This window comes from Cavia porcellus, unplaced genomic scaffold (genome assembly GCF_034190915.1).
Source record: "Cavia porcellus strain 051 isolate PalLab524CR breed Dunkin Hartley unplaced genomic scaffold, mCavPor4.1 scaffold_20, whole genome shotgun sequence".
NCBI classification, from domain to species: Eukaryota; Metazoa; Chordata; class Mammalia; order Rodentia; family Caviidae; genus Cavia; species Cavia porcellus.
Window position 1 is genome coordinate 11269814 of NW_026947503.1, and position 15879 is coordinate 11285692.

Here is a 15879-nt window from a genome sequence, read left to right on the forward strand (position 1 = left end):
GTTAGCACTGAAAGTGTAACTAAGGACTCTAGAGAAAGAGAAATTTCAGAACTGTTTTGGAAAAGGGCAAGGACAGTGGGATAAGTGAGTTTGAAAGTAGAGGGAACAGCTGGAGGAGGATTGATGGCAGTGTGTCTTTTAATGTAATTTTTCTTTAAGGCAGTTTGGTCTGTATTATTTGCAGTGTTATGAAGGAAAATCCTCCAAAGATGTCCTGAAAAGAGTTGCTGCAAATGCATTAATGTCCCTTCTGGCAGTGAGCAGAAGAGCACAGACGCATGCTTTGAAAGGTAATCTACATAACATATCGACTGTTCATGTGGTACATTGTCAAATCATGTATTTTGTGGCTTGTTCATTTTAATTTTCTTACAGTTTAATTTCAGTGTCATTGAAGAAGTGTAGATTTTTTTTCTTTATGGAAAAAACAGTAAACATACATTACTTTTCAAATAAATTATTCTGTAGATTATTTTTTATTTACTGTGTAATGATACTCTCATTCAAGTACTAACCAGGCTGACCTTACTTAGCTTCTGAGATTAGACGAGGTAAGGTGGGTTCAGGGTGGTGTGGCATAGATGGTGTGCAATGTGTCTTACTCTAGAGTATATATATGTAAATGTTAAAAAACAAAAAAAAAATACATTACTCAGTTTCATAATAAAATATTGTGTATCCACAAGCATATTCTGCACACCTAAAAACAACCTCCTAGAACTCATAGTTTTGATGGTAAAGACAATTTAGTAGCAGATAATTCTATATTTTTATATAAATTTCCCCTCAGAAGTGTTGTATTATTTTTTATCAGAACACAGAGGAGAGTCTAAAGAGAATAACAGCAACATAAAGTCCTTAATTTCCATTGTGATTGCGATTAAAGTTATGCAAATCTCAAAATACAAATTACATAGCATTGAGGGACTAGTTTACTAAGAAGCCAGAAAAGCAGGGCTGCAGCATTTTAGTTCTCTTACTTTTTCCCCACTGTGATTTGTTCATCTCACGGAAAGTGCTAAAAGTGAATTGGGCCACAGATACAAACGCTTTTGAGAATCTGATTATATGTAGTTTTTCACATAGGGAAATGAAGTATCTTTTTGACTTTAGAAATTGTGTGTTTCAGCTGACCTCATAGACAGCTGTGTGGAACACATGAAGTGTATCAATGCACAGCTGAACCTTGATTCGTTAAGGCCTGGGAAGGCAGCACTGAAAAAGAAGGTAACTTTAATTCTACATTTTTGGGTAAAAGAAATGAATACATGTGGTGACCGTCTTTCCAGTGGTCCAGGGCCTGTAAGTGAATACAAGGTTGAAATGAGTGGTGTCTCCTTTAGAAGAAAGGCAGTCAAATAAAATTTTGAAATTTCTATGTCACCAGGTTATTGGACACCTTTTTTCTTAACTCTCACTTGGAAGTTTTTACATGAGGTTTCTATATTGTTATTTAATACTGATTATAGTTACATGAGATTTCTATATTGCTATTTCTTAATACTGATTAAAGTTCTTGTTTATATCAGTATTTTAACATTATCCTTAAAACGTGGACTTTATGGACTTCAGCTTCATTCAGTATTGCTACTCATTTTAGAGATTTCTTTACTAGAATGGAATGAATAGTTGTGTGCATCTAATAATGCAGATTTTTAAAAGGGCTTTATCAGAACAATTTTCCAAGGAAATTATGTGGTAGTATCTATATCTACAAGGAAAGAAGATAAGAGTATTTCTTGGTTCAGAATAGAAACTACTGCTGCTACCTAACATGGTATGTAAACCATGTGGTTTTGCTTTTGTTATTTTAAGCACTTGGAGATACCTACATGCATGTGATACTATACTATATCAGTAAAATGTATCCTTCCAAAGGCATTCTCATAAAGCAAACAGAAGTTTTCTAGGAAATGCAATACATAATTGCTGTAATTTACTACGAGTTTATTAAATGTCATACAGCATTCAGACATTTCATATTTCTTATCTCTTGAACATTGATGACATCATAGTCACATAAATGACAGTTGGTAAAGCCAGATTTTTGCCCATCTTGCAGTTGCAGAACTGGTATCCTTAATCTGCCTATCTCCTTCTGTGACTTTCAAATGTCTCTTCTAGTTATGTAATCTATTTGACTCATGTTTAAATTATATGTTTTGATAAACACAAAATAACTATTATTATGTAAGAGGAGCGCTAAATAATTATAAATAAGATTTGCCCCTCAGACTTTTTCAGAAAATGAATGTGTGTATGAATATGCAAACATCCAGGTGTTTGTGTGTATTCGTGTGTGTCTTTGTAGAAAGAACTGTATTTAGTGATTTAACTGATAGAGGGCATTGACGGATATTTGTGTTTCTTTTCTTGCCTCTTTTCCTTTTTCCTCTGTGACCAAAAGCCCTTACTTCATCATTGAGAGACTCAGCCAACACCGAATGTGATTGAAAACCAGGCATTACCTGCCTCACTTTATTGAGATGAAACATAGGCTGTTATATATCCTAGTTCCTCCATGCTTGATCGAACAGAAATAGCTTTTTTGTAGTGGATGCACTTCTTGAGATATGGTCATCTTTCAGAGATCGTTAGCTTGTCAGTCTGCTTAAAGTTATGGTGGTCAGCACAGCTGCCTTCTATTGTGATACAAAGGGGAGAGAATTACTATATACAAAAAGTGGGGTAAAGGGCTATGTTCACATTTGTTAACATCTTTTTATTTAAACAGGAGGATGGTTTTACTAAAGAGTTAAGCGTCACTATGCAGCTCCTAAGAAACTGTCTTTATCAAAACGAAGAATGTAAAGTAAGTAGAACACCTTGTCACAATTTTAGTAGCAGTTTTAAATATGTTACATTTTAAAAAATTATTTTTGTTTGTGTTTTTCGAGACAAAGTCTCACTATATAGTTCAGGCAGGCCTTGGACTTAATATGACGTAGGTTGACCTCAGACTTTTAATCTTTCTGCCTCAATCTCTTCTGAGTGTTGGGATTACATGTGTCCTACGACATCCAGCTAGAAAGTTTACTTTTTGTAGGAGATATTATAGGAGGAAAAATAGAAGCCCTTTCTATTGTGTTAAGATGCATTTTTGGTCCTTAAACTAAGAGTTAATTCTCAGAAGTGGATGCATCTAATCTCATTGTTATTTCTTAATATTGAGTATAGTTCTTGTTTATAGCAGTATTTTAACATTATCCTTGAAACGTGGACTTTATGAACTTCAGTTTCATTCTGTACTGTTACTCATTTAGAGATTTCTCTACTAGAATGGAGTGAATAGTCGTGTGTATCTAGTAATGTAGATTTTTAAAAAGGGCTTTATCAGAACAATTTTCCAAGGAAAGTATGTGGTAGTATCTATATCTATAAGGAAAGAAGATAAGAGTATTTCTTGCTTCAGAATAGAAACTACTGCTGCAACCTAACATGGTATGTAAACCTAAAGGAAGATCCTTACTTCTAATTCTGATGGCCATTTATGTGATCCCTCTGTCTGAAACCATTGAGACATCTTGCTTCACCTGTAAACATCAATGGTGTCATGTTAAACCACTGCGTTAGTCCTGCTGTTTGGATACAATCTTTTGAGCAATTTTATTTGATTGTGCTATTGTGATGCACTACTTTAAAGCACTGCATTGAAGCTTTAATGCAGATACACTGTGGAAAATGTGCAAGACAAAGATAAATTATGGATCCAGTATTTTCAAATTTTTACCTGCTTTTACTCTTACATAATTGTGGCAAAACTGGTACAAACATTTTATTGTTTTATTAAAAAATTAAAAGAAAAAGGAGATTAAGATAAAAGAGGATATAACAACATAATAATACAGATCAGAGCAGAACAATTTAAGCAACATAGTGTTTCACCACAAGATAACCTGACATAACAGTACCTCCCACAGTGTCTCTTTCCTTGAAATATTTGACTATAACTTTGTATACTATAACATCAAACATATCAAGACAGTGTGAAACCATTCAAGAGAATGAAAGAATTACAGGGTATTTAGAACCAACTAACAGAAAATGAACAGTGGTTTCTGTATTATCTCCTTGTCTATAAAAAATTTTGTTTATACTATCACATATAATAAAATCCAGTAAGATACAACATGATATACCCATGGAGACAAAAGAACAAAAGCTTCATGGGCCTTCAAAATAAGATGATATTATATCAGCACTAACTATTATATTCTCTTGTTTTCTTCAAAATAACTATTCATACCATCACAGACAATAAAATCAAACAACCCGGAATAGAACCATTCCAATTAATGAAAACATTATAAGACTTCGAAGCAATATAATGGGGAATCATGTTTACCACATACTTTTATGTATTCTTATCATTTCTTGCACTAGGGAAACTATTCGGTATTTATACATGTGAGTTTGATTTATTTCGCTTATGAGTATGGTCTCAAGCTGCACCCATTTATTTATAAATATCTCAATGTGATCATTCCTTATAGCTGAGTAGTACTCCATTGTATAAAAATACCACAACTTTTTTTATCCATTCCTCACTTGTGCACACATAAGTTTCCAAGATCTGGCTATTACAAATTGTGCTTCTATAAACATGGGTGCACATATATCACTATGGTGTGATGTTTTCAATTCTTCTGGGAATATGCCTAGAATGGAATAGCTGGAACAAATGGGACTTCCAATCCCAGCTTTTTGAGAAATCTCCAGACTGACCTCCACAATGGTTGCACCAGTCTACACTCCCACCAACAATGCATAGAGTTCCTTTTTCCCCACAGCCTCTCCAGCATGTGTTGTTGTTAGTTTTCTTGATCCTGGCCATTCTTTCAGGAGTGAGATGGAATCTCAGTGTGGTTTTAATTTGCATTTCTCTAATGAGTAATGATGATGAACATTTTTTCATGTATTTATTTGCTATTTGTATTTCTTCATCTGAGAAGTGTGTATTCATCTCAGATGCCCATTTTTGGATTGGATCTTTGAATTTTGGGGGCCTGATTTTTTAAAATTCTTTATGTGTTTTAAACAGAAGTCCTTTGTCTAAGGGACAATTCCCTAAGATTTATCCCAGTTTGTGGGTTTTCTTTTCACTATGCTGGAGATTTCTTTTGACATGCAGAAACTTTAATAAGAGGCAGTCCCAGTTACTGATTCTGGGAAGTATTTCCCGTGCGATTTGATTCCTGTTCCTGAATTCTCTACGTACCCCTATGTCTTCAAGGTTTTTACCCAATTTGTCTTCCAATAGATTTAGTGTTTCTGTTTTAATATTCAGATATTTGATCTATTTAGATTTTAATTTAGTATGTAGTGACAGGCATGGGTCTAGTTTTAGTTTTCGGCATGTGGAGAGCCAGTTTTTCCAACACCATTTATTAAAGAGACTGTCGTACTTCCAGTGAACATATTTGGCCCCTTTATGAAAAATAAGGTGATTGAATGTGTTTGTAGTTGTGGTTGTATCTTCTAATCTGTTCCATTGATCTTCAGCTCTGTAGTAACATGTTGATTTTACTACAGTTGCTTTGTAGTATAACTTCAAGTCAGGGATTGTGATGCCTCCTGCCTTGCTTTTGCTGGTTAGAACAATCTTTGCTGTTCTAGGTCTCTTCTGGTTCCAGTTGAATTTGAGGAGTGATTTCTCTAGATCCATAAGGTATCTTGGTGGTATTTTTATTGGGATTGCATTGAATCTGTATAGCAGTTTTGGGAGAATAGCCATTTTCACAATATTTATTCTTCCTGTCCATGATCAAGGAATGTCTTTCCATTTCCTGAGATCCTCTTCAATTTCTTTAATTTTCCCTATATAGATCTTTCACTTCTTTTGTGAGAATAATTCCTAAATATTTCATTTTTTTGGACGCTAGCATGAAGATGTGGTTTCTCTTATTTCTCTCTCTGTGATTTTGTTGTCAGTATATAGAAATGCTATTGATTTTTGAGTATTGTTTTTGTATCCAGCTATATTGCTGAATTTATTTATTGTATCTAGGAGTCTTTCAATGGAGATTTGGGGGTCTTCTATGTAAAGTATCATATCATCCGCAAATAATGATAATTTAACTTCTTCTCTTCCTATCTTCATCCCTTTATTTCTCTCTCTTGTCTAACTGCTCTGGCTAGTATTTCCAGTACTATATTAAATAGGAGTGGTGATAAGGGACATCCTTCTCTTGTGCCTGATTTTAAGGTAAAGGCCTTCAATTTTTGGCCATTTAGTATGATACTGGCTGTTGGTTTGTCATAAATGGCCTTTATTATATTGAGATAAAGACCATCTATTCCAACTTTCTGTAAGGTTCTTATCATAAATGAATGTTGGACTTTATCAAAAGCTTTTTCTGCATCTATAGAAATGATCATGTGATTCTTACTTTTGGCTTTATTGATATGGTGGATTACATTTATTGATTTACATATGTTGAACCATCCCTGCATACCTGGAATGAATCCCACTTGGTCATGATGTATAATCTTGATGGTTTGCTGCATCCTATTTGCCAATATTTTATTGAGGATTTTTGCATCTGTGTTCATTAGGGAGACTGACCTATAGTTCTCTTTTTTTAGTTAGGTCTTTCTCAGGTTTTGGTGCTAGAATAATATTTGCTTCCAGGAATGACTTAGGAAGGACTGCTTCCCTTTCAATTTCATTGAAGGGTTTGAGGAGTGTCGGCAGTAAGTCTGCTTTGTATTTCTTGTAGTTTCACAGTGAATCTGTCTGGCCCTCGGCTCTTCTTTGTAGGTAAGGATTTAATTACATTATCGATTTCATTAATAAATATTGGGTTTTCAGCAGTTTTACATCTTCTTGACCTAGCTTTGGTACTTCATATGTTTCTAGGAATCTATCTATTTCTTCTGTGTTATCAAACCTAGGAGAGTAGAGGTTTTCAAAATAGGTGCTGATAATATTGTATATTTCTGCAGAGTCTGTAGTGATTTTGCCTTTTTCATTCCTTATTGCATGAATTTGAGCTTTTTCTTTCCTTTTTTAATAAGGTTAGCTAGGGGCTTATCAATTTTATTTATTCTTTCAAAGAACCAACTCTTTGATTCATTGATTCTTTGCATTGTTTTCTTAGCTTCTTTTGCATTAATTTCTGCTCTGATTTTTATAATTTCCTCCCTTCTTTTGGCTTTGGGCTTGACTTGCTCTTCTTTTTCTGGATGTTTGAGGTATAGCATCAGGTTATTTATTTGTATTCATTCTGGTTTCCTGATATGGGAACTCAGTGCAATAAATTTCCCTCAGTGCAATAAATGAGGACAGCTTTCATTGCATCCCACAGATTCCCGTAAGTTGTATTTGTATTTTCGTTTGCTTGTAGCTATTGCTTAATTTCTTCTTTAATTTCCTTTGTGACCCACTGATTACTTAAGAGTGTGTTATTCAGTTTCAATGTGTTTGTGGAATTTTTGCTGTATCCTTTATAATTAATTTCTAATTTCATGGCACTATGATCCGATAACATATCTGGGGTAATTTCAACTCTTTTCCATATATTTAAATATGTTCTGAGGGCTAATATATGATCTGTTTTAGAGAATGACCCATGTACTGCTGAGAAGAATGTGTATTCTGATGTAGTTGGGTGGAACACTCTGTATATATCTATTAAGTCCATTTGTTCACATGTATGATTCAGTTCTTTTATTTCTTTGCTGATTTTCTGTCTGGTTGATCTGTCCCTTGGTTTCAATGGTGTGTTAAGATCTCCTGTTAGAATTGTGTTACTGCTAATTTGTTTTTTGTTTTTTGTTTTTTTTTTCTTTTTCTTTTTTTGTTTTTTTTCCTTTTTATCAGTACCAGGGATTGAACTCACGACTGCCTGCTTGCAAGGCAGGCGCTTATGCCACTGAGCTAAATCTCCAGCCCCTCTAATTTGGTTTTTCATTTCTGTTAATACTTGCTTTATATAATTAGATGCTCTGGAATTTGGTGCATATATATTTAAGATTGTTATCTCTTCCTCTTGACGTTTTCCCCTAACCAGTATGTAATGACCTTCTTTATCTCTTCTGATCATTATTGCCTTGCAGTTCACATTATCTGCAAACAGAATAGCTACCCCCACTTTTTGGGGGGTTCCTATTGAACCCCCAAAAAGCATTATTTTCCATCCTTTGACTTTCAGTCTGTGAGTATCCTTTTGGGTTAGATGGTTTTCTTGTAGACCGCATATGGTGGATCTTGTTTCTTGATCCATTCTGCCAGTCTTGTTTCTTTTAATTGGTGCATTGAGACCGTTTACATTAATGATTATAACTGTTATATATTGGTTTATCATTGACATCTTATCTTTCTGCTGTTGAATTTTTATGTTTCCGTTCTGTGTAATTGTCTGCTTTGCTTAGTGGTTTTTTCCTAAGTGTATCTAAACTGTCTTTCAGTATTCTTTGCAGGGTTGGTTTGGTGATCATGAAGTTCTTCAGCTGTTCTTTGTCATGGAAGTATCTTATTTCTCCATTGATTTTGAAGGACAGTTTTTCAGGGTACATCAGTCTAGGTTGGAAATCATTTTCCTTTGGGATCTGAAATACTTCACTCCATGGTCTTCTTGACTTTATTGTTTGTGCTGAGAAGTCTGCTGTGATTCTGATAGGTTTTCCTTTATAGGTGATCTGTCTTTTTTCTCTGACAGCTTTTAATATTCTATTCTTATATTGGATTTCTGGGATGGTGATTATTATATGTCTGTGTGTAGTTTTATTTTGGTTATGGCTATTTGGAGTTCTATATGCTTTACTGATCCTAATGTCAATTTCTATTCTCATATTTGTGAAATTTTCAGTTATAACTTCTCTAAATGTCCTCATGACATCCTTTATGTTTTCCCCTTTTTTTTTTCATTTATCCCTATCAATCATATGTTGTTTTTCTTTCCATCATCTTGCAGCTCTTGAATTCTTATTTCCTGATTCCTTGTTTGTTAAATATCTTTCCTTTCCTGTTCACTAGCTGCAATCTTGTCTTCAAGGTCTGAGATTCTATCTTCACTTTTATTGAGGCGGTTTTTACAGCTTTCAATGGAATTTTTGATTTCCTGTATATCTCTTTGTATCTGCTTTATGTTTTCTGTTTGTTTCTTAAATTGTTCATGTACGGATTCTACCTTTTCGTTTAGTTCCTCTTATTTTTTAACTGTGTCTTCTTTAGGTATGTTCAGCATCTCTTTCATTACTTTTATCATTTGTTCTTTTACTTGAGATTATTTCTAGTTTGAATTCCATTAAAGCTTCCTGGAGTTGCTTATTTTAGTTTCTGTTATTTCAGATATTTCAGGTGTATGACATATATTTTCTTCTGTGTACATAGCTCCTAAGGTTTCTTGGGATGGGCTGGAGGTTTGAGATTGCATTTTGGTCTTTCGCTTTGTCGTTTTCCTATATTTCTATACTTCAAGTGTTGTTCCAAGGCTTCCCCTGGATGCATTAGAAATCATCTCCCATGCCCTAGGCTCCTGGGACTGAAAGGAAGTTACTGAGCATCCAGTTAGTCCCTCAGGCCCTCCCGTGCCACCTTCAGTGTTTCACGTAGCTGGGAACTGCTGTGGATGATGGGTTGAAATTCTCCCCGGGCAAAGACCAATGCCCTGGAACTCACTTCATCTACTCTCAAATCCTGTAATTGAGGAAGGTCACTGGGTGTAATATAGTTGGTCCACAAAACCTCCCAAGGCTAGTCTAGTGTTTATGGGCTCTAGATGGATCTTTGAGCTTCGGAAGAGATGATCTTAAAGTCTCTCGGGGCTTGGGGTCGCACAAATTTACCTCTGCCACCATCGAGTTTCCTGGTTTGGGAGAAGGTCACTGGGCGTGTCCTGGGCAGGCCTGAAACATGCCAAGTGCAGCCTATTGTGTGGTATAAACATTTTATCTGAAAAATGAATGTATGAACATATATCCCTATAAGACACAGCTAACCGCTTACATTTCAAAATAATTTGATGGGAATTGAATATTTATGTATTTCTTTAAAATTCCCAGTCTATGCATTTACAGTTGTCTTTTTTTCCTCAAAATAGAGATGTCATTTACTAAATTTATAATTATTTCATGGTAAATACTATCCTTGTGACTGGATATGGTTACTCTTCATCAGTGACACTTTACTCGAGTACTCTGGAACACATGATGGGTGGGGCCCACCTATAAAGATTTATTAGATGTTAACTCAGCTATTAGTTACAAATATAGTATTCACATTTGTGTCACATTTGGCTTCCTGTAGAAATACAGTCTTTTATTCAACCTTTCTAAGTTTTTAAAGAAGGAGTAAATCCAGAGAGTATTTATTGTTAAGTATAAATATTATTCAGTGGGGCTGAGATTCTTAATTTCTCTCCTATTCTGTCTTACCTGAAACTTATGGTATTCTGTTTTTATTGTTGTTTCATATTGTGGTAATCCACAAGTCAGTACTACCATCCCATTTTAGTTTATATGTGTGTAACACTGAGAATTTTCCATACCAGGAAGAAAAATCCTGGTGGCTATGAGTTAAATGAGTTGAACAATAGACAAGGTTAGCAGGGAGAGGACTGTGTGAGTCCAGGCAAGAGATGACAGTACCATAACCCAGGCAGAGAGGAAGACTAAACAGATAGGTAGGAATAAGTATGTGGGACCAACGTGAAAGAAGAGAGAGGTGGGATGACTTCCAGACTTTAGGATGTTTATCACTGCAAAAAGGTTTAGTCAAGCAAAATGTGACCCTAACACAACTCAAGGTTTGCATGTGCTACTGTAAAGTGCCTTTAGAACATCCAGGTGGAAAATGGCTTGTAGTCAATGAATAGCCAGTATGGTGTGGTGCTTTGAGGAGCAATATAGGTTAGTGACATTAAAAGTATGTTGATCGTATTTGTAGCCATGTGTATAAGTGAAATTTCCCAAGAATATATTGTGAAATCCTGGATCTTATCTTTGGAAAGTGTCAACAAATAAGAAAACAACTGGGAATGGAATACTAGAGAAGGAGTTTAGAGGTGATCTAGGTAGCATGGAGATGAAAATTGTAAAAAGGCCTGCCATAAATGCTCCAACATCTAACGATTTGGCAACAGCAAATATGGGGCTGGTCTCAGCGGAACCATCAGTATAGAAAAATAAGTGGAAGAGAGCTGAAGATGAAATATGGAATGGAAACATGATAGCAATATCTTTCTTTGAGCTTGGTCATTAAAGATGGTGTTTGATTCTCCTAACTTGCAAAATATTTAAATGTAAATAGAGAGATGAGTGAACTGGGACTGGTTATTTAAGACACAGGAAACTAATTCACAGACAGCACCCTGAGGAGGCAGGATGAACTGACTTTGTTTCAGAACATGGATATATCTGTGACAAGAGGATCACCTGTTCCTCACTGCAAGGTGGATAAGAATGAATGGATAAAAATATAGGTCTATAGCCCTTTGACCTTGTCAAAGTCCAGAAGAATCCACATGTGTAATCTCAAGGAAAAGTTACTGGAATTCTAATAAATTAATTCTGGTCTATCAATTCCAGTGCAATGCATGATGAGAATAGACACTAAGGTATATTTGTACTTACAGGGAGCCAAAGGGGTCTTAAGTGTAGTCTGAATAAGAGCTAACCAGAACAAAAGCCTCAACCCAAGGCTGACCCTGGGTTTTATTAATTCGTGAAGAAGGGAGTGGTTTGGGGGATGAGTGACTTTGAGAATGCCGGCAAGTATAGGAATGCTATAAGCTGGGCTAGGTAGGGAGCCTGAAATCACCTCTGCAATATGCAGAGAGAAGTATGCAGAAAGAGTCATCTGCATACCACAGATTGGGGCAATCTAGTGTTTTGGGATCAGTGTATCAATTTTGATGTGTTATCTATGCCTTGAGAAGTCATAGCCTCTTTTCTTGAGGCTCATTCTCAGCCACAGTGTGGCTTCACCTGTCATGGCTCACATATGTTACTTAGGAGCTGTAGGCAGGCCATCACCTGTCACATTGCCTCAGAGATGTCAGCACTCTTGCTAGACCCATTGGCACTGCTTAAAGCCAGTTAAGACGATAAGGAAATGTCTGAGGCAGCCTTGTACATATCAGTACATAGAGGAAGGGCCAAGTGCTCTTCTTTCAAAGAGAGCCATTCAGATGGTCGGTCCTTCACAAGATCAACCATGTGAATAATGGCAGAATAGATACAGAATTCAGAATAATCATTTCTGTCTTCTCTGTAAAATAATAGGCAAGGTGATTTGCTGGGACAAAAAGTATTGAACATAGAATAATTTCCCACTCTATTTGATACTACATACAACTGTGTAAGGTGTGTGTAGTTGTGTATGCCTATACACATGTATAAAGGTGTATACATTCCTGTTTAAAAAAGATACACTCAACTATATTTTACCTATATATTACCCCAAGATTAATAAATTTTGTAATAAAGACCGAATTATCTAAGAGTTTATTTATTTTTTAGAGTACATACTAATATGTTGAAATTACTCAGAAAATACTCAGAAATAGAATTTACTTCTGGTATATAAACACACACTAGAGGGAAGGAAGGGATGGGGTATGGAGGGTACAAAGTTAATTAGCCATTTCTTGCCCTTGTCAGAGACTTTACAAGAGTTTATTCATTGTTGGAAGATAATACTTTCCTGTGTAATTTACACATTGTAGGAGCTGTTTTTCTTCTCACACTGGCATATCGTAGCTGCCCAGGTGTTGAAAAGACTTACTGGAACTGGCCAGGCTCGTGGTCAGAGAACCTACATGTAAAGTCATGGAGGCCAGAAGCAAGACTCTGTCTGCAATATTCTGACTCCCCATTATGCTAATCAAAACAAAGATAAATTTACCATTTGCCTTATTTTGGTAATTTGCGGGGGGGCTTGAATTTAATTTTAATTTTTACATATTTAGACTGACAGTTGCTCTTCTTTCCTTTCCACACAGGAAGCAGCTCTTGGAGCTCAGCTTGTCCCTGTCTTGCATTCTCTCTGGCCCTGGCTATTAATGGATGATTCATTGATGCAGATTGCCTTGCAGCTACTTTGTGTCTATACTGCAAATTTTCCAAACGGTAAATAAAATCGATTACTGCCTTCAGTAATAAACTAAAATACTAGTTTTATGAAATGTTAGAATGGAATGGAAAAACACATACATTGAGTGTTTCTCCTACTTACTGAGGATACATTGGTGCTAACAATAGTTCTTATAGGTAATATTAGAGCAGACAGATATTTTGGGGGTATATTTGTTGACATGGGAAAGTCACTGGCCAGTTCCGGAAGCTATGAAAGTGGATAACTGAACAGGAAAATGGAAAGGGTAAAAATTATGCTGTGAGATTGAAAGCCAGGTGATGGTAAGAATTTATGGGTTCTACAACAGAAGACTGGCATGATGAAAATCAGTTAAATATAGTCAGCCTCATAATTGTTGATATCTCTGGGGCTTCTGCTTTATTCATTCACTTGACAGATTATTGAGAGCCCACTGTATGCCATACATTGTGTGTTCCGATGGGAATGATGGAAATTAAAGAGGACAAATGATACAAAGCTTTAGAGGCAGGAATAAAAAATCTGGATTTTTATTTGAATGTGAGAGGGTGTGCCATCAAAGGGCTTCAGCTTGGGAGTAGCATAATCTATTTTGTGTTTGAGAAACATCACTTTGAGTCGTGTGTGAAGAGGGATGGTCCTCAAAACAGAGAGACCAGTGTCTTGATGTGTCTGGGTCTCAAGTAGTAGCTGGAGGGTTTGAGAGAAGTGGAAGGATTTGGTACATGGCCCAAAAGCAGAGTCAAGAAAATGTACTGATTAGAGATAGGAAGGAAAGAAAGGTATCCAGAATGAACCTCATATGTAGAAATAAGTTTGAGTACATACCATTTACTAAAATGGGGAAGACCTGGGAGAAGCAGGTTTTACTTGGGGAAAGAAGTAGAAAGTAAGACTTCTATTTGGTCATGTTATGTTTGAGGTGTTAGTGTTCATCCAAGTGAAGATACTAGGTTGGATTGATGCAGTGGAGAAGCAAAATTGAATATAAAAATGTTGGGAGTTTTATTACCTGTTTTTACATAATGAATTAGCATTAAGCTAATTCCTATGGACAAAAGTTGTGTAATTATCTCAGGTTTTATAAGTCAGGAATCTTGGAATGGGTTAGACTGATGATTCTAGCACAGTACCTTACCAGGCTGCAATTGAGGTGTCACTGGGCATCAGTTGCCTGAATCTGACTGGGGAGGAAAACCCAGTGCGGCTGTTGGCAGTCTCAATTCCACCCGTGTAAGCCTCTCTATAACAGCACATGGCTTGGTGAAGGGGCCTAGGATATAAGTAGAGTGTGTTGTGACCCGGCCTGGTAAATGACCTCTTCTCCCGGTAACGTAGCCTGACTTGGAAACAGGGAGGAAGGAGCAGAAGTAGGAGCCTCAGGAATCACTGTATTATAGTTTGTATTTAAAGGATTGTTTTCAGTTGCCCCAGGAAAATGTTTAGGTAGCAAGTACAGTGTCTGTGCTCTGGGCATATCATCATTTGGAATTTATTAAAAGACAAGAAACAAGCAAAAAGGTAGGAAAGGAGCAGCTCGTGAGGCAGGACTATAGCCATAGGCCAGAGAAGACTTGCTTGAGTGTGTCAAATGCTGTGTAAAATTTAAATAAAATGAGCACGGAAACAGTGACATTTGATTTACCAAGGTTAATATCCTTGTTCTGAAGAGCAGTTTTTTAGATGACTGGGCTGAGAACCTTATGGGCTAAGAAAGGAGGCGAAGACATAGGGAGATAGTTTTTCTAATGTGTTCTCCTGTAGGGGACAGGGAAGTGCAGCAAGAGCAGCAGATGGACATAGAGTCCAATGAGGAATTGGCATTTGTGGCTCTAAGACATGTTGTTTGGGAAGAAAAGCCAGGAAAAGGTACAGAGTGGAGAAGAGCTGGAGCGTATGTGAGAAGAAAAAGAAAGGGAGGATGGAGAGCAGGCAGGGAGATCTGTGGGGTGGCAGAGTTGATGCCAAAGATCGGGAATTTGCTTCTGAAATCTGCTTCCCTCGTTATCTGTGAGAGTAAGCGGAGCCGAGGAGAGAAGGTGAGGAAAGTATCTATTTTAGAAGAGTGAAAGCAAACTCCCAGGAAAGTGAAATAACATTGTTGGTCAGCTTACATGCACATATAAAACTTACAGTCAAAAATGGGAGTTTGACTGGTCAGTAGGTGGGTGTGGCTTCTTTGGACAACATTCAGGAGGTTAGTGAGAAAACACTTGACCCTGGAGAGCCAGGAGATGCTGTTCCGGCTCTTGAGCAGCCATTTGTGGTCTTAAGCTGTCTGTGATTTAAGCTCCTTCTGGTTACCTATCTGCTGCAGAAAACAGTATTTGTCCAGTCCCTCTTCAGGTGTATTATGTGCTTCATCTCTTTGTGAAATAAAGACATTAGACCAAATTACTTCCCATTTGTAAAATTATTTTCTTCTATGCAGAATTTTATTTAGATGTCTTAAGAATGATTTTTAAAACTTATTAACTGTGATTTATTATTTAAAAATAAACCTAGTATTTGAAATGCTCTATTGAGATAATGAGGTCCTCCTAGAACAGCAAATCTATTAGATTACATGTGGTGGACTTCAACATTAGCCTTCAGGGCCGAGGATGTAACTCAACAACAACACAGCACCTGCCTGGCAAGTGCAAGGTCCTGAGTGATTTCTGGTGCCAAAAAAAAAAAAAAAAAAAAAAAAAACCCTCATTAGCCTTCATTGCTAATTTGTAGTTCAGACATTAATGGCCAAATCATTTTGATAGAAAAACATGCTTTACCACTTAGTGTTTTTAAAAACTAAACAGTGGAACTGAGAAGACATTATGACA

The 15879-nt window shown here is 36.3% G+C and overlaps 1 protein-coding gene across 5 annotated transcripts in view; it reads left to right on the forward strand.

Moving 5' to 3' along the window:
* Window positions 1-15879, forward strand: part of Rttn (rotatin) — a 182362-nt gene that overhangs the window by 146297 nt on the left and 20186 nt on the right. For all 5 annotated transcript variants that reach the window (XR_010041369.1, XM_003466520.5, XM_063231469.1 and 2 more), the window contains 4 exons: window positions 185-290; window positions 1130-1227; window positions 2735-2812; window positions 12945-13071. Coding sequence is in view for 4 of the 5 variants with exons in the window: in XM_003466520.5 (XP_003466568.2) it covers window positions 185-290; window positions 1130-1227; window positions 2735-2812; window positions 12945-13071 (409 nt within the window). In the remaining variant the exon portion in view is untranslated. The remainder of the gene's footprint in view (window positions 1-184; window positions 291-1129; window positions 1228-2734; window positions 2813-12944; window positions 13072-15879) is intronic.